The 19,926-nt window shown below is 37.3% G+C and overlaps 1 protein-coding gene across 1 annotated transcript in view; it reads right to left on the reverse strand.

Annotated features, from left to right (window-relative positions):
• Window positions 1-590: 590 nt before the first annotated feature.
• The window catches only part of ACSM3 (acyl-CoA synthetase medium chain family member 3), a 56,399-nt gene continuing 37,063 nt past the window's right edge, over window positions 591-19,926 (reverse strand). Inside the window, exons 6-14 of the mRNA XM_070362924.1 lie at window positions 17,926-18,082; window positions 17,361-17,440; window positions 15,519-15,642; window positions 14,053-14,133; window positions 5,155-5,256; window positions 3,980-4,107; window positions 3,776-3,875; window positions 1,119-1,242; window positions 591-725 (exon numbers count right to left, since the gene is read on the reverse strand). Of these exons, the coding sequence (XP_070219025.1) occupies window positions 643-725; window positions 1,119-1,242; window positions 3,776-3,875; window positions 3,980-4,107; window positions 5,155-5,256; window positions 14,053-14,133; window positions 15,519-15,642; window positions 17,361-17,440; window positions 17,926-18,082 (979 nt within the window). The 3' untranslated portion in view covers window positions 591-642. The remainder of the gene's footprint in view (window positions 726-1,118; window positions 1,243-3,775; window positions 3,876-3,979; window positions 4,108-5,154; window positions 5,257-14,052; window positions 14,134-15,518; window positions 15,643-17,360; window positions 17,441-17,925; window positions 18,083-19,926) is intronic.

A 19,926-nucleotide genomic window follows, 5' to 3' on the forward strand; every position in this document is an offset into this window, starting at 1 on the left:
TAGATTAAATATAGTAGCAATATTAATACATGATATCCTATTTCTTTATATTGAATTATAATTGTCATACAATATTATATCAATTTCAGGTGTACAATATATGATATCCTTTTACACTTAGACCTTGAAACGAATTTTAAATTATTTTTAAATTATGTGAATAACAGTGTGACCAATAAAAATTCCCTACACTATTTTCAGGTAGATACTTGTACTTTGAGAATTATGATAATCTATTATTTAAGACTTTTCTAAAAACTTTATAACTTGTTTCATTTTATTTCACCCCTTAAAAATTGGTTCTGATTTATAGTCAGTGTATCGGTAGAATTACTCAACTAAGATCTGAAATTCAATAGGTCAGAGATTTAGTTCAGAAATTGCTTCTACACTATGTGTTTAAAAATTCCTCAACAACTGGTGGTATTCTTTTTATATTACCAAATTTTAAAAACATTGACACTGATGCAGAGGAATTTATTGAATGTTTTATTTCAGAATCCAGCCTGTGAGGTTATAACCACAGGATATTTTAAATCAATTAATTCATAAGCATACTATCACATTTTTTACCACCGTTTCATAATCTTTGATTTTACAGAGTCTTATTTTTTAGAGACCATCATAATTACTGGAATAGACTTAAATTGTTTCCCATTCTTTCTTCCTCAGTTCGTTTCTTTTTATCTTCCCACTAATAGTCTTTGGCAGCTCCTGAATAAATTCTACCTGTAGATATCCAAGGGAAGAAAATTAGGCCAGAAGTTTTCATCTTTAGACAAAGTCAATTATGTAACAGTTCTATTATGAACTCTAGTTGAAAGAATCAGGACACCAGTTGGGAGGTTTTTTTGATAACAGCCAAAAAAGGGAGAATGGATATTGTTGAGGATATTTTTTGTGATATTTAGTATTTACTATAAGTCCAGTAAGCCAAATGATCCTACAAATTAAGTTAAGAGTTTCATTTTAATCTCAAAGATTCTGTTTCTTATCCATGTCATTAGTTCAGTTTGAAATGTTTGGTATAGCACATTTCAAGAGAATGTTCATTAAAATGGAAAAAATAAACAGCTAAAAATTTCTAGAATACTAAGCAAATATTGTTCTTAGAGTACCTACCTTTCTGGGATATTTGTAAGGTGCTGTATTTCTTTTTACATGCTCCTGAATCTCCTTTTTTAGTTGTTCTTGATCATGTGACTTGTAATCAGGATTCAGAACAATAAAAGCCTTTACTACCTAAAATAAATATTTGAATGATGAGTTCTATATTTTTATGTTTCAATGTATCTTTCTCTTAACTTGAGAATCTAAATAAATACCTCATGTGGTGAGCCAAATGTTTATTAGAGTCTGATCTCAGCTTTATGCTCTTAAGCCAGCCAGCTGACTCCCACACCTAGATTTTGTATCTAATGTGTGCCTGTGTGCTCAGTTACTCAGTTGTCTCCAACTCTGTGACCCCATGGACTGTTGCCTGCCAGGCTCCTCTGTCCATGGAATTTTCCAGACAAGAATACTGGAGCAGATTGCCATTTCCTACTCCAGGGGATCTTAATACAACAGAGCTTCTGGAAGCCCTACTTTGATTTTGATCTATACTTGAACTGTCTCATCTCACTACATCTTAAACTACTTTCTGATGTGTTTCTGATCATCTCTGCTCTTGACTTCTTGCCTCATCTGTTATCCCCTTCAAAAATTTTTCTTTTGGAAACTTGGTAGTGCACTAAGCACAGTCTTTTATAAAACAACCCATCCTGATCTAGTCTAGCTTACAGGTCACCACGCTCAGTACGGTCCTAATAAACAGTCTTCTCACTGGGTTTGCCATATCCTTGTTAAAAGAAACAGTTTGCTGAGACTGTCCACTCTTTATTTCATAGACACTTCTGTTGATGCAAGGCAGTTGTGTATGTGTGTCTATGCATGTATATAATTTTATTGTATTCATTGTTTGACATTTCATAAAATTTATTTGTATTTATGCTTGTTCTATTGCTTATCAACATTTTTATGAATTGAAAAATTGCATCCTTGCTATAAGTGAATTGTGCAAAGGCAAGTTATTTTAAGAACTAGTGTTTGTAATTACTGGTTTGCATATTGATGACTCATGCACCTTGGATAAATCTAACTTATCTTTATAGAATTCTTTATAAACCATTACAGAAAATGATAAATTAATAAAGAAAAATCTAACATGGTTAAAAGCATGAACTCTGAAGTATACAACCTGGATTTGAGTCACACTTTGCCTATAATCTCAGGCAAGTAAGGACACATCTCTGCCTCAGTTTCCTTCTCTGTGAAAGGAGTTTATGAGGATTAAGTAAATTAACATAGATATAGGGCTTATAACAATACCTGGAACATACATACTAAGTCATTAAAAATATAAGATATCAGTTGTAGTAATTTCTTTTGCACAGAATTTCAGGGAAACTCTGAAGCCCACTTACAGATTTTAGGTTAAAAAAATCTTATACTTCTAGTACTACAACTAATACCTAATATTTTTAATGAGTTAATATGTTCTGAGTATTGTTATAAGCCCTATACCTATATTAACTTATTTAATCCTCACAAACTTTTTTAAAAATAAATTAAAGATCATTTTTAATTTTATTCTCCGGAGAAAACCAGCAAAGTGGTGTGAATTATTCCTATTTTTCCTAAGACATTTATATTTAAAATTGGAACCCTGCTGTACATTACAACTTTATATCCTTCTCTCTTTTTGTAATTTTTTTGTTGAAGTATAGTTGATTAACTGTTTTGTTAGTTTTAGGTGTACAGCAAAGTGATTCAGATATAGATAAGATATAGTTTTTTTCAGATTCTTTTCCCTTATAGATTTATTACAAAATATGGAGTGTAATTCCCCTCACAGAATCCTTTTACAGAGGAGGAAATGATGACTGATGTTAGGGGAGAGACTCATTCCACCTACTGATGGCATTCAGAGCAAAGGGACAAACTTCAATAATCCCTGAATCTTTTCCCTACTTGCATTACTGGAATGTGGAATATTATTGACCATGCCTGGCAAAAAGTACCTGAAGAGTGGCATGGAATCTTTAAACCCAGACTACCATGTGATCAACCCCAACAGAAGTGAGCTTTCAGGACTTCTGCCTTATTTATTATTTCCTGAAGCCTCTACTTACTGACCAACCCAGCTTGCTTCTGGTTACTTAGTTCCTATTTCTGACCTTGTTCCTAGTCCTGATATCTGATGCCAGCCTATCCTCAGCTACACTAGGGGCCATGTTAGTTTCCAGATCTGGGTAACAACTTGAACGTATCTAATTAGCTTCTGACTTCCCTGGTGGCTCAGACGGTAAAGCGTCTGTCTACAATGCGGGAGACCCGGGTTCGATCCCTGGGTGGGGAAGATCTCCTGGAGAAGGAAATAGCAAACCCACTGCAGTATTCTTGCCTGGAAAATCCCATGGACGGAGGAGCCTGGTAGGCTACAGCCCATGGGGTCGCTTCTGGTGTGAACCTGGGTTGTCGGCATTCACACTGTCTTTGCTCCAGTACTCCATGGAGAGGATTCAAATTCTTTATAGAGTGTATATTTTCAGTCTCATTCTGTAGCAGTTCATTCTAATTAGCATATTTCTATCTGACTAGCATATTTAATAATGAGTCTCTAAATTACATAATTAGTGAATGAATCATTTAGGTAATTCTGTTTCAATGAACTACTGTTTAAAAGTATGTGTTAGACTGCCAACAAACTAAGGGAGAGACCTCTCTCAGTTACCTCTCCTCTGATGGGATCTGGACTGCTGACAACAGCTGACTCTGCAACTGCAGGATGTTCAATAAGGGCACTTTCTACCTCAAACGGACCAATTCGGTAACTGGGAAATAAAACATAAGGCAGGAATTTATAAAGGTGAGCAAAAAGTTCACTCCAGACTACTAACAAGCAGTCAACACAGACATATCAACAAATGAAAATTACCCGGAAGATAATATGATATCATCTGCTCTTGAAACAAACCAGAAATATCCGTCCTCATCCATATAGCCTCTGTCCCCAGTGATATAGAAATTGCCTCGTAGAGTTGAAGCTGTTTTTGTTGGATTATCCTGTAAAACAAATAATAATTTTATTTTGAATGTTATTCTTTGATCCAGTTGGATTTTTAAATATTTAAGGAGAAAAAAAAAAGTTTAGTGTTTTTGAGAATTCTTAGAATGAAGAGGAGCTAACATGAGAAATAGAGATGGAAGTCTAGCATTGAGCCAGCCCAAAATCAGAAAGGTAAACTATAACTACAAAGACTAGGCATGCTGGGAATTTTTTTAGATTGGTCACAAAATAAATATTGCAGGAACTCAGAGGAGTAGGCTAAATAAGTCTTTTGCTAATTGGTTAATATCTCAACACTCATAGGAAAAAAGAGAAGTCAATACACAGAGTTAAAGTACCAATACCTAATGAATCAAAGAACGGGGTTTAAGTACCAATACCTAATGAATCAAAGAACGGGGTTTTATTGTGTGTTTGTTATGTATTTGGTTTGGCTTACACAAAAATAGAAAATTGATTCTGTAAATTTGGCAGGAAGCAAAAGGAAGAAGTATTGTTACATTATGTAAAATTCACTGACAGAACCTGAGCCTTTGATTATATTGGTGTAAACTTTTCTCTAATTTGTATACTGTAATTAGAGATGAAAGTATGTTTGCAAACGGTGAGGAGCTTGGGAGGCCTCTAATAAAAGATATTTACTTAAGTTCACTGCCCCATTCTTTGTTTCTCTCACTCTTTCCATGAAGGGAGACCACTAATCAGATTTCAGGAAAATTATTGGGTTCTGATTTACAGTGGAGTGGATTAATGATGTTAAGAGGGCAGTCTTCTTTCTAGGGTCCCCTTCCTTTTACTATCATGGGCTTGGAGCAGTGATCTTCTAGCCTGGGGGGACCAGCATTTGGGTGTTTCTTCAGTTCTCTGTCCTAGGGATTACTGTTAGGACAACGAATCTCTCAAGAAAAGGCCAAATACCTATCCTAGTTGTATTTTGTGGCAAATAGGGATAGTTACCAGGCACTTCTGAGAAATAAATAGGAAATAGAATAGGAATAGAAATAAATAGGAAATGAGACACTATTTAGTAATAAATCTCTTACTATATAATGGGTAAAAAGGCCAAGTGGTCGGTTAGGTCGAACTCGAATGCCAATATCGCCTTCTTTTCCAGGTGGTAGAACGTTGCCATTTACGTCTAAAATCTAGGATGAAACAGAGTAATTTATTTAAGGAAATTTTTATTTAATACCACATCTGAAACCTTTGTACTGCAGTTTTTGATGTTTTTGTGGTTTTTTTTGCCATTTAAGAATGCAGACTTCAGAAAAATTTTAAGTTTAAAAAATTAAGCAAAATTCCTAAGAGAAATATAATTTAAATTCTTATTGTAAATTACATTGTAAAATGCAGTTTAGCAAAATGTGAAAGAATAAAATTTTTCTTTAATTCTATCATCCAGCAATAATCACATTCTAGTAATATCCTTTGAGATGATATAGACAGAAAAAATATGATCACTTTATATTATAGTGTTTTGCAACCTGCTTTTATCATTTGTGATATATCTTATTGTCTTTTTCTTTCATAAGTATTTAATTACTGGTTTTCCAACTTTGTGAAACAAACAAAATCTTACCTCAGAAGCCAAATGTGTTTATTAGGAAAAGGGAACTGTTTTGTGGCTGAGACGGTGGGTAAGCTGAAGCCTTGCTCTCTTATCCTCTCATGTTCTCTGAAGTACCTAATAATAACTGGCATCTATTAAGCACTTACCACATCCTAAATAATAAATGTTAATGCTCTATTTCATGTGTGCTGTCTTCTTTAGTCCTTACAACAACTTTATCTGGTTAGGAGTATTATTATGCTCATTTTACATATTAAAAAAAACAAAGGCACAGAGAGTTTAAGTAACGCCACAGTGCATGATTGAGGTGAAATTCAAATCTCAGCAATCATACTGTAGAACCTGTGCTTTTCATCATTATACTTCTCTGTGTGATCTTTCCAGGGAGTTAAATTCATTTTCTTAAAATATAACTAAGCATTTCTCAGATTGCTTGCTTACCTATTCTGCTCTTTTAGCTGTTTCTAAATATGAAAACTCCACACTGCTTTTATATACACCCTTAATCTGAGATGTAGCTTGTTAGCAAAGGATATCTTTATCTGGCCCTTTCCAGAACAAAAAGGGCTTATATAAGTCCCCAATAAGAAACTGAAAAGGCAAAAGATTCTAAATGGAAGAACTTATTTTTAAATTCTTGCAAATAAAAAAGTGTAAATTCCCACCGAGTCATCTAATATTTGGCCACAGATATCAAGGTATTATTGATAGAATAGAGAAATGTTAAGAGTTCTGATTACTTTACACAGACTACTATTGAGTAGATAGAAACATAGATAAAATATTCTATCTCTGGGGAGAATCACATACCTCCCTGTTCAAGGGGTCTTAGAATGTTTAAATATGATAATTATGAGATTTGATCTTTGAAGCTGCAAAAGTCTGGCATCCAGCTAGTTAGAGTACATGCTCAGATTTTAGAATATCACTAAAGATGCTCCTAGGTAGGTAAGGAGGGGCACAATAACAAAAGCCCATGGGAAAGAGTTAAAAATGAAGGTGGCCACATGAGACAAATGCATATCAAAACTACAATCTCACACCTACTAAGATGGCTACTATCAAAAAAACAAAACAACAAATGTTGGTAAAGATGTTTGTGCACTATTGGTGGGAATGCAAAATGGTATAGCCACTGTGGAAAACAGTATGGCAATTTCTCAAGAAATTAAAATTACCATGTGTATAAGTGATTTACTTTGTTGTATACCTGTTGTATACCTTGGTTGTGTGTTAACACAACATTGTAAATCAGCTATACTCCAATAAAAAATTGTAAAAATAAAATTACCATATAATCCAGCAACTTTACTTCTGAGTATATACTCAAAAGAATTAAAAACGGTTTCAAAGATTTACTGGTTTACCGTGTTTATCATTATTCACAATGGTTAAAATGTGGAAGCAACCCAAGCACTCATCAATAAATGAATGAACAAGCATAATGTGGTACACATATGCAATGGAACATTATTCAGCCTTCAAAGGAAAGAAATCCCGACACATGCTACAATATGTACTCTTGCCTGGAAAATCCCATGGACAGAGGAGCCTGGTGGGCTGCAGTCCATGGGGTCGCGAAGAGTTGGACACGGCTGAGCGACTTCACTTTCACTTTTCACTTTCACGCATTGGAGAAAGAAATGGCAACCCACTCCAGGGTTCTTGCCTGGAGAATCCCAGGGACGGGGGAGCCTAGCGTGCTGCCCTCTATGGGGCTGCACAGAGTGGGACACGACTGAAGTGACTTAGCAGCAACAGCAGCAGCTACAACATGGATGAACTTTGAGGACATTATGTTAAATGTAATAAGCTGATTACAAAAAATGACTACTGTATGATTCCACTTATATATAGTACCTAAAGTAGTTAAAATCATAGAGACAGAAAGTAGAATGGTGATTGTGAGGGTCAAGTGGGAAGAGGAATTGAGTTATTGTTCAGTATATATAGAGTTTTAGTTTTCCAAGATGAAAAGAGTTATGGAGATGGATAGTGGTAACAGCTGCACAACATTATTTAATATGGTATTATTTAATACCATTGAATGATGCACTTAAAAATGGTCAAACTAATAAATTTTAAGTTACATGTTTTTTACCACAATGGAAAAGATTTGGATAAATAAATGACGGTAGAGATGCTGGTGCACTGTTCCTCTCGTCCACACAAGTTTTCATTAAAGATAGTTACTCTAATAAATCACTGGGCTTGAATGAGTGGGGAACTGGTGGTACATTGCAGTTGGGATGGCTATGAATACAGCTATGTCTGTGAGACCCTGATAGCCATGTATGTTGGGGGTTGTCATGAAGAGAAAACATCTGTGTGAAATGCCAGCTTGATTACTTGTATTGCAGATAATGCTTAATCATCAATATTTCTTTCTCTAACTTAAGGCAGCCTATTAATATTAACCAATGAACTATTAAGTCTTTCTACTGAATGTAACTACTGCTGTTCTACCATCTCTTCTTAGAAAAGCTTTTCAAAGGAAACAAATTCGGGGGAGAGGTGAATAATAATAATAATAGCACCTATCTTTTGTTTTTTATTATTATTTTATTTTTAATTGGAGGATAATTGCTTTACAATGTTGCATTGGTTTCTGCCATACAACAACCCAAATAAGTCATTACTATTACTATCCCTCCCTCTAGAGCCTCCCTCCCACCCCTCTATGTCATCATGGAGTGCCAGGCTGTGCTTTCTCTGTTGTATATTAATAGCAGCTTCCCACTACCTATCTGTTTTATACCTGGTAGTGTATATATGTCAATGCTACTCTCTCAATTTGTCCTACCTTTTCCTTCCCCATTGTGTCCACAAGTCTGTTCTTTACTTCTACATCCCTATTCCTGCCCTGCAAATAGGTTCATCGATACCATTTTTTCAAAATTCAGTATATATGTGTTAATAAACAGTAGTTGTTTTTCTCTTTCTGACTTAACTTCACTCTGTGTAACAGGCTCTAGTTTCATCTACCTGACTACCACTGACTCAGATTCATTCCTTTTTATGGCTGAGTAATATTCCATTGTATATCATCTGTTGATGGGCATCTACGTTGCTTCCATGTTCTAGCTATTGTAAATGGTGCTGCTATGAACTTTGGGGTACATGTGTCTTTTTCAATTATGATTTTCTCAGGGTACATGCCTAGTAATGGGGTTACTGGGTCATGTAGTAGTGTTATTCCTAGTTTTTAAAGGAATCTCTATAAGGTTCTCCACAGTGGTTGCATCAACAACTGTTGGTCCTACCAACAGTGCAAGAGGATTCCCTTTTCTCCACATCCTCTCCAGCATTTATTGTTTGTAGATTTTTCAATGCTGGCCATTCTGATCATTGTGAGGTGATACCTCATGGTGTTTTTGATTTCCATTTCTCAAATAATGAGCAGTTTTGAGCATCTTTTCATGTGTTTGTTGGCCATGTGTCTTTGGAGAAAGGTCTGTTTAGATCTTCTGCCCATTTTTGTATTAGTTTATTTGTTTTTCTGATATTGAAATGCATGAGCTGCTTATATATTTTGGAGATTAATCCTTTGTCAGTTGTTTCATTTGCAATTATTTTCTCTCATTCTGAGGGTTGTCTTTCCATCTTGTTTATAGTTTCCTTTGCTGTGCACAAGTTTTTAAGTTTAATTAGATCCCATGTGTTTATTTTTGTTCTTTCCATTACTCTAAGAGATAGGTCAAATAGATGCTGCAATTTATGTCAGAGTGTTATGCCTATGTTTTCCCCTATGACTTTTATAGTTTTTGGCCCTACATGTAGGTCTTTAGTCCATTTTGAGTTTATTTTTGTGTATGGTGTTAAGGAAGTGTTCTAATTTCATTATTTTACACATAGTTATCCAGTTTTCCCAGCACTGCTTATTGAAGAGGCTGTCTTTTCTCCATTGTATATTCTTGCCTCCATTGTGGATAAGGTACCCATAGGTGTGTGCATTTATCTCTGGGCTTTATATCTTGTTCCACTGGTCTATATTTCTAATAATACCTATCTTGTGGATCTTTATGTGCCAACCACTTTTCTATGCTCTTTAGAAATATTATTGCATTAATCCTCACTAGAACCCTATAAAATCTGTCCTTTTATTATTAGAGTTACTAACCATCTTGATTTGCCCATGACTAAAATCACTGCAGATGGTGACTGCAGCCATGAAATTTAAAAAATGCTTACTCCTTGGAAGGAAAGCTATGACCAACCTAGGTAGCATATTGAAAAGCAGCGACGTTACTTTGCCAACAAAGGTCCATCTAGTCAAGGCTATGGTTTTTCCAGTGGTCATGTATGGATGTGAGAGTTGGACTGTGAAGAAAGCTGAGCGCCAAAGAATTGATGCTTTTGAACTGTGGTGTTGGAGAAGACTCTTGAGAGTCTCTTGGACTGCAAGGAGATCCAACCAATCCATTCTAAAGGAGATCAGCCCTGGGTGTTCTTTGGAAAGAATGATGCTAAAGCTGAAACTCCAGTCTTTGGCCACCTCATGCGAAGAGTTGACTCATTGGAAAAGACTCTGATGCTGGGAGGGATTGGGGGCAGAAGGAGAAGGGGACGACAGAGAATGAGATGGCTGGATGGCATCACCAACTCAATGGACATGAGTTTGAGTGAACTCTGGCAGTTGGTGATGGACAGGGAGGCCTGGCATGCTGCACTTCATGGTGTCTCAAAGAGTCGGACACGATTGAGTGACTGAACTGAACTGAACTGAAGGCAGGGGTGTATCCTCAGGACATACTATCAATACTTTCAGGCCTAAAGCTAAATAGTGAAAGTTGCTCAGTCGTGTCTGAGTCTTGTGGCCCATGGACTGTATAGTCCTTGGAATTCTCCAAGCCAGGATACTGGAGTTGGTAGCCTTTCCTTTCTCCAGGGGACCTTCCCAAACCAGAGATCGAACCCAGGTCTTCCACACTGCAGGCAGATTCATTATAAGCTGAGCAACCAGGGAAGCCCAAGAATACTGGATGTAGCCGACCCAGGAATGGAACCAGGATCTTCTTCATTGCAGGTGGATTCTTTACCAACTGAGCTATCAGGGAAGCACTGGTCATAGAAAACACCCTCTTTCAACAACAAAAGAGAAGACTCTACAAATGGATATCACCAAAATCAGATTGATTATATTCTTTGCAGCTAAAGATGGAGAAGCTCTATACAGTCAGCAAAAACAAGACCAGGAGCTGACTCTGGCTCAGATCATGAACTTACTGCAAAATTCAGACTTAAATTGAAGGAAGTAGGGAAAACCACCAGACCATTCACATATTACCTAAATCAAACCACTTACAATTATACAGTGGAATTGGCAAATAGATTCAAGGGATTAGATTTGATAGAGTGCCTGAAGAACTATGGACAGAGGTTCTTGACATTGTACAGGAGGTAGTGATCAAGACCATCCCCAAGAAAAAGAAATGTAAAAAGGCAAAATGGCTGTCTGAGGCCATAAAATAGCTGAGAAAAGGAGGAGAAAAAGGAAAGATATACCTATTTGAATGCAGAGTTCTGAAGAATAGTAAGGAGAGATAAGAAAGCCTTCCTCAGTGACCAATGCAAAGAAATAGAGGAAAACAATAGAATGGGAAAGACTAGAGATCTCTTCAAGAAAATTAGAGATACCAAGGGAATATTTCATGCAAAGATGGCCACAATAAAGGAAAGAAATGGTATGGACCTAACAGAAGCAGAAGATATTAAGAAGAGGTGGTAAGAATACACAGAAGAACTATACAAAAAGATCTTCGTGACCCAGATAACCACAATGGAGTGATCACTCAGCTAGAGCCAGACATCCTGGAATGTGAAGTCAAGTGGGCCTTAGGAAACATCACCACAAACAAAGCTAGTGGAGGTGATGGAATTCCAGTTGAGCTATTTTAAATCCTAAAAGATGATGCTGTGAAAGTGCTTCACTCCTTATGCCAGCAAATTTGGAAAACTCAGCAGTGGCCACAGGACTGGAAAAGGTCAGTTTTCATTCCAATCCCAAAGAAGGGCAATGCCAAAGAATGTCCAAACTACCACAAAATTGTACTCATCTCACACACTAGCAAACTAATGCTCAAAATTCTCCAAGCCAGGCTTCAACAGTACATGAACTGTGAACTTCCACATGTTCAAGCTGGATTTAGAAAAGGCAGAGGAAGCATAGATCGAATTGCCAATATCCGATGGATCATAGAAAAAGCAAGGGATTTCCCAAAAAAAAATCCACTTCTGCTTTATTGATTACACCAAAGCCTTTGACTGTGTAGATCACAACAAACTGTGGAAAATTCTTCAAGAGATCAGAATACCAGACCACCTTACCTGCCTCCTGAGAAACCTGCATGCAGGTCAAAAAGTAACAGTTAGAACCGGACATGGAACAACAGACTGGTTCCAAATTGGGAAAGAAGTACCTCAAGGCTGTATATTGTCACCCTGCTTATTTAACTTATATGCAGAGTACATCATGTGAAATGCTAGGCCGGATGAAGCACAAGCTGGAATCAAGATTGCTGGAAGAAATATCAGTAAAGCTCAGATACACAGAGGATACCACCCTTATGGCAGAAAATGAAGAGGAACCAAACAGCCTCTTGATGAAAGTGAAAGAGGAGAGTGAAAAAGCTCACTTAAAACTCACCATTCAAAAAATTAATATCATGGCCTCTGGTCCCATCTCTTCATGGCAAATAGATGGGGAAACAATGGAAACAGGACAGACTTTATTTTCTTGGGCTCCAAAATCACTGCAGATGGTAACTGCAGCCTTGAAATCAAAAGATGCTTGGTCCTTGGAGGAAAAGCTATGAGCAACCTAGACAGCATATTAAAAAGCAGAGATATTACTTTGCTGACAAAGGTCTGTCCAGTCAAAGCTATGGTTTTTCCAGTAGTCATGAATGGTCATGAGAGTTGGACTATAAAGAAAGCTGAGCATTGAAGAATTGATGCTTTTGAGCTGTAGTGTTGGAGAAAACTCTTGAGAGTCCCTTGGACTACAAGGAGATCAAACCAGTCAATCCTGAAGGAAAACAGTCCTGAATATTCATTTGAAGGACTGATGCTGAAGCTGAAACCACAATACTTTGGACACCTGATTCAAAGAACTGACTCATTGGAAAGACCCTGATGCTGGGAAAGACTGAAGGCAGAAGGAGATGTGAATGTCGTCACCGACTTCAATGAACATGATTTTGAGCAAGCCCTGGGAGTTGATGATGGACAGGGAAGCCTGGTGTGCCACAGTCAATAGGGTCGCAAAAAGTCAGACACGACAGCAATTGATTTGAACTGAAAGCTAAGTAAGTTCCAGTCAAACTGGAACAAGTTGTTCACCTTGGTCCCTGTCTTATGTATCAGGAAACAGACTTTAACAGCTTACCCAGAGATACTCAGTAATGAACAGGAGAGCCAAAATAAAAGCCATCAGGCAATCCTACCTTTAGACAAGTTTTCATAGCAGACTTAGAATTACTTGAGGTACTTGTTTAAAACACCTTAGGATTTCAGGATCCTACCCTAAATTTATTGAATCAGACTCTGTAGAGAAGAAGAAGCCTGAGAATTTGTATTTCTCACATGTGCCTATGTGATTCTTTATGATCAGATAAGCTTGGGAAGCATTGGTCTAATTTACAACTAACCCTCAGTTAATTTTGATACTGAATTCTCTGTAAACTCATCCATTTTGTGTTTTTGTTGGTATTGTTTTATGTGTTAATATAAGTTCCTTGTCTACACTTAACTTTGACTGGATTGATCTGAGAACAGTTCTAACCCTGAGCAAAGTGCACTAATGGGGTAATAGGATGCCCCCTCAGGATCAAGTGATGAAAATAGTTTCTTGACTGCCAGGAACTAGCCAGGCATGCTGCAGGAAGAGGGAGAACCTATAACCACTGTTGAATTGTATCCTGTTTTGTCCTAGTCAACCCTTTTAGAAGATCTGGAGCTCCCTAACCAGAAGGGGCAACATAGTGTTTCAGTCAAGAGTATGCATGTTCATACCAGATTGCTTAGGATTGAATTCTAGAACTAGCAGCTACTAACTATGTAACCTTGGGTGAGTCCTTTAACCTCTCTCAACCTCATCTGTAAAATGGTTCTGATACTGCTATGTCTCTCATAGGTTCCTTCTGAAAATAAATATTTATAAAATGCATAAAACTATTTGGCACAAATAACTGCTTTGGAGAAAAAAAGAGACAAGCTAATGTTTCTAAACCGTTTCCATCTTTATATGGAGGTTAAGATATCATGGAAGTAGCATAATCATCATCAAAACTAATAGTGTAAGGGAGTAGAAGTGGGGTAGGGGTAAACAGATCGGGTTGTTAAATATTTTCCTGGAAAGGGATGTACAAACCTTAACATCAAAAGCAGGAGAAGGTTTTCCCATTGAGCCAGGCTTAATTTTCATTCCCTTAAAATTTCCACAGATTAGTACCTAGTTAAGAATAAAAAAGAGTAAAGTAGCATTACAAATAACTTATATCTATTCATTTATCCACCATGCATTCATTCAATAAATATTTATTTAGAGCTTACTATGAACCAGGCTCACATTAAAACATTTCCTGCTCTCAAGAATTATAGACAGACACTAATATAGTTAAAATATTAAGTAAATTTGTAACTACTAAAACATCCATATTTATGAAAACATTTATACTCATATTCACATGGTACTTGTTATGCTATTTCTATTTAATAAATTCATCGATTTTTGTTTTTATTTTATTTTTTGTATTTTAATTTTTGACCAGGTACTACTTTCTCATGGTTCATAAATTGAAGCAGTATATAAAGACAATATATTATTTATTTCAGTCTTTTCAAATTTTATTTCAAAATTTATTTCAGTCTTTCACTTATCTGCCCTATCTTATCCCTCCCTTTCCTACATAACAATTTTTGTTATTTCATTTCCTCTAGAATTTCTTATTTCTATGAGTTCTTTAGATAAACCTTTTTAGAGTGTTCTGTGAAGGAGTTTTCCAGCAAACTTAATATTTCAAGTAACAAGGAGCTCAGCATTTTCTATTTTTTCAGCAAAGCCCTAAGATATTTCCTTATTATACAAAGAGAAATCTTTGTATACCTCTAGTATTTTTTTAATAAATTTATTTATTTTAACTGGAGGTTAATTACTTTACAATATTGTATTGGTTTTGCCATATATCAACATGAATCCGCCACAGGTGTACACATGTTCCCCATCCTGAACCCCCCTCCCTCCTCCCTCCCCGTTCCCTCCCTCTGGGTCGTCACAGTGCACCAGCCCCAAGCATCCAGTATCATGCATCGAACCTGGACTGGCTATTCGTTTCATATATGATATTATACATAAATTTTTTAATGCCCTGGTCCTAGTCAATTTTATAGTGGCTTTCCTCAGTGAATGACTATGTAAACAATTGCATCTCTTACAGAGCTCTTTTGTAACCATCTTCCCTCATTTTTTTTTAAAGAAACTGTTTCTTCTAATCACTCCATTCCCTCCCTATCCCTCAATCACAAAGCTACAATAAACAATTTGTTTTTTTTTTTTAATTGAAGGATAATTTCCTTATAGTGTTGTGTTGGTTTCTTCCATACAACAATGCAAATCAGTCATAATTTTATATATATATATATATCCCCTCCCTCTTGAACCTCTCTCAACACACACCCCCATTCCACCCCTCTAGGTCATCCCAGAGCACCAGGCTGAACTCCCCGTGTTATATAGCAGCAGCTTCCCACTAGCTATTTTACGCATGGTAGCACTTTGGTTTTTATTTATCTGGCTGAACTGAGTTCAGCCGTGTCTTTTCAGTGAAGTCTGTATACCGTTTCAGTCTGTCCATATCCTTCGTAGATATCCAGACCTGTCCTGTTTCTCCATTGTTCAGTCACTTCAGGGTTGATTGGTTCCCCAGCACTTACACAGTGCTTCAAGCTCTTGAACTTATAGCTTCTCAGAAAACAGATAAGGAGTTAAATTTAGGAGGAAAATGGATAAAAATGGAAATTAGGATTATTTCTAGTGAAATTTCAGTACAAAATGTTTTAGTTTTTCCCCCAACTTTCCTCTCTGATACAAAATAAACAATTTTATCATGAAACACCAAGTTTTGTTTTTTCTTTTTCTCCATTTTATTGGTGGGGGGTGGAGGGCAGGGGGAGGATTGGGAGTGGCGTGACTTTTTGCAAAGAAAAACCATGCCATCCCTAGGGAAGGTACCACATAATATTATGTTAAATCAGTGATAAAAAGCTTCCTAATTGGTTAAATTGATTGTGGAGCATTTATACAATAGAACACTATACAGTTGTTAAAAAAAATAGAAGGAGTGAAGATGCTCCTGGGTTGTACTATCCAATAGAATTTTTTGTTATGACAGAAATTTCTATACTGAGCTGTCCACTATTGTATCCTCTAGTCCTGTGTGACTGTTGAACACTTGAAACAAGACTAGTGTAACGAAGGCACTGAATTTTTTTTCATTGAAATATAATTGACTTATAATGTTATATTACTTTTTGATTTACATTGTCGTGATTTGATATTTGTACATATGGTGAAATGATTGCACAACAAGTCTAGTTAACATCTGTTACCCTACATAGTTACAAGACTATTTTTTCCTGTGATGAGAAGTTTTAAGATCTACTGTCTTAGCAACTTCGAATATGTAATACAGTATTATTAATTATAGTTTGGAGCTGAATTTTAATTTAATTAAAATGTAAATAACTATATGTGGCTGCTGCTGCTGCTGCTGCTAAGTCACTTCAGTCGTGTTCAACTCTGTGCGACCCCATAGACGGCAGCCCACCAGGCTGCCCCGTCCCTGGGATTCTCCGGGCAAGAACACTGGAGTGGGTTGCCATTTCCTTCTCCAGTGCATAAAAGTGAAAGTGAAGTCACCCAGTCATGTCCGATTCTTAGCGGCCCCATGGACTGCAGCCCACCAGGCCCCTCCGTCCATGGGATTTTCCTGGCAGGAGTACTGGAGTGGGGTGCCATTGCCTTCTCCTAGTGGTTACCAAATTGGACAGCACAGTTTCAGAATGTATTGTAGGTGAAGAAAAGAAGGGGCAGAACTGCGTGCATATCATGTCTCATTTTAAAAGAGTGGAGAGAGAACATATGCATATTGGCTTGTGCAGGCATAAATCTCAGGGAGAAGGAGAACTAAAACTGAAGACAAGTTGTGGAGGAAGACTTTTCACTATATATTCTTACATACCTATTGAATTTTATGTCATGTGAATTGTTTCCTATTTAAAAATTAAATCAGTTTAAAAGTAGTGACCATGTAATACTTTCAAATGGAATCAGTAATAAAGTAAAAGACATTCATTTTCTTTCCTGTTTGCTGGGATAGGGTTTTGAATAAGGGTGATGTATATTTTCTCAGCTCTTGTAACAGACAAAGGATAAACACTGGGCTCAGAGCTATACATGTGGCTTGAACCATCTTTCCTCTCTCTGCTTGAGGAACCCACATTGGATATAGTAGTTATCATGTACAGAATATAAGCAAGAAGGACAGGGAAGAGAAAAGATTGCTAAATACCATACCTACTGATCTGGAGATATGTTTTTAGGCAGAGAGATCCTTTATTTTGTATCTTCCTCTTCCTTTCCTCTCTGCCCATAAGTACCCATTTACCAACTTTACTTACCTGGCCTTATCATTCTGTACAAGCATTCTGTATGCAGTTGGTGCTGAACAGAAGACTGTGATGGGAAACTTGGAAAGTGTCTGCAATTTAGAAGAAGTGGTCTTACACAATTTTTAATAAGTACTTAAATACCTATGGTAGACATAGTAAAACTTAGACCATTATTTATTCTAATGTAAACACTCTAATGGGCTTCCCTTGTGGCTCAGTTAGTAAAGAATCCACCTGCAATGCCGTGGACCTGGGTTCGATCCCTGGGTTAGGAAGGTCCCCTGGAGAAGGGAAAGGCTACCCACTCCAGTATTCTGGCCTGGAGAATTCCATGGACTGTATAATACAGTTCATGGACTCGCAAAGAGTCGGAAACGGCTGAGTGACTTTCACACACACACAAACACTCTCACACCTTTCCTCTGTATATCTTTTCAAGCTTATTGATTTTCCATTGTGGAATACCTTAAATAACGTTATCTACTCTGATTTCTACAAGTTACTTTATTCACTAGTCCTGTCAGTAATAGTGCTAATTCACTTCTAAATATTCACCTCTTGTGCTCTGCCTTACTTGCAAGATGGAAGTTGGCTCAAACCGCGGCAAATAATGTGCAAATACACATGCTCCCTGGATCCACGGAGAAAAAACACTACTCCATGCAGATTTTGCCCAGCCTGTGTCAGAGGTATTCCACATGACATCCAAAGGGGTCAAATCCAGCCAGAACCTAGGTAAACAAAGAATCAGCTCAGTTTAGTTGCCCAGTCGTGTCCGACACTTTCCGACCCCATAGCCTGTAGCATGCCAGGCTTCTCTGTCCATCACCAGCTCCTGGAGCTTGCTCAAATTCATGTCCATCAAGTCAGTGATTTCATCCAAGCATCGATTCCTCTGTCGTCCCCTTCTCCTCCTGCCCCCATCTTTCCCAGCATCGGGGTCTTTTCAATGATTCAGTTCTTCGCATCAGGTGGCCAAAGTATTGGAGTTTCAGCTTCAACATCAGTCCTTCCAATAATATTCAGGACTGTTTTCCTTCAGGATTGACTGGTTTGATCTCTTTGCAGTCCAAGGGACTCTCAAGAGTCTTCTCCAACTCCACATTTAAAAAGCATTAATTCTTTGGCACTCAGCTTTCTTTATAGTCCAACTCTCACATCCGTACATGACTACTGGAAAAACTATAACCTTGATTAGACAGACCTTTGTTGGCAAAGTAATGTCTCTGCTTTTTAATATGCTTTCTAGGTTGGTCATAGCTTATTTCCCAAGGAGCAAACATCTTTTGATTTCATGGCTGCAGTCACCATCTGCAGTGATTTTGGAGCTCAAGAAAATAAAGTCTGTCACTGCTTCCATTGTTTCCCCATCAATTGGCCATGAAGTGATGGGACCAGATGTCATGATCTTAGTTTTTTTGAATGTTGAGTTTTAAGCCAACTGTTTCACTCTCCTCTTTCACTTTCATCAAGAGGCTTTTTACTTCTTCACTTTCTGCCATAAGGTGGTGTCATCTGTGTATCTGATTTTATTGATATTTCTCCCAACAATCTTGATCCCAGCTTGTGCTTCATCCAACCCAGCGTTTCTCAAGATGTACTCTGCATAAAAGTTAAATAAGCAGCGTGACAATATACAGCCTTGATCTACTTCTTTCCCAATTGGGAACCAGTCTGCTGTTCCATGTCCGGTTCTAACTGTTGCTTCTTGACCTGCATACAGATTTCTCAGGAGGCAGGTAAGGTGGTCTGGTATTCCCATCTCTTTAAGAATTTTCCACGGTTTGTGGTGATCCACACAGTCAAAGGCTTTGACATAGTCAATAAAGCAGAAGTAGATGTTTTTCTGGAGCTCTCTTGCTTTTTCGATGTTCCAATGGATGTTGGCAATTTGATCTCTGGTTCCTCTGCCTTTTCTAAAACCAGCTTGAACATCTGGAAGTTTTGATCCACATATTGTTGAAGCCAGGCTTGGAGAATTTTGAGCATTACTCTGCTGGTGTGTGAGATGAGTGCAATTGTGCAGTAGTTTGAACATTCTTTGGCATTGCCTTTCTTAGGGATTGGAATGAAAACTGACCTTTTCCAGTCCTGTGGCCACTGCTGAGTTTTCCAAATTTGCTGGCATATTGAGTGCAGCAGCACTTTCACAGCATCATCTTTTAGGACTTGAAATAGCTCAACTGGAATTCCATCACCTCCACTAGCTTTGTTCATAGTGATGTTTCCTAAGGCCCACTTGACTTTGCATTCCAGGATGTCTGGCTCTAGGTGACTGATCACACCATTGTGATTATCTGGGTTGTGAAAATCTTTTTTGTATAGTTCTTCTGTGTATTCTTTCCACCTCTTCTTAATATCTTATGCTTCTGTTAGGTCCATACTGTTTCTGTACTATTGTGCCCATCTTTACATGAAATGTTCCTTGGTATCTCTAATTTTCTTGAAGAGATCTCTAGTCTTTCCCATTCTGTTTTTTTCCTCTATTTCTTTGCGTTGATCACTGAGGAAGGCTTTCTTATCTCTCCTTGCTATTCCTTGGAACTCTGCATCCAGATGGGTATATCTTACCTTT

This window comes from Bos mutus, chromosome 25, assembly GCF_027580195.1.
Source record: "Bos mutus isolate GX-2022 chromosome 25, NWIPB_WYAK_1.1, whole genome shotgun sequence".
Lineage (NCBI taxonomy): Eukaryota > Metazoa > Chordata > Mammalia > Artiodactyla > Bovidae > Bos > Bos mutus.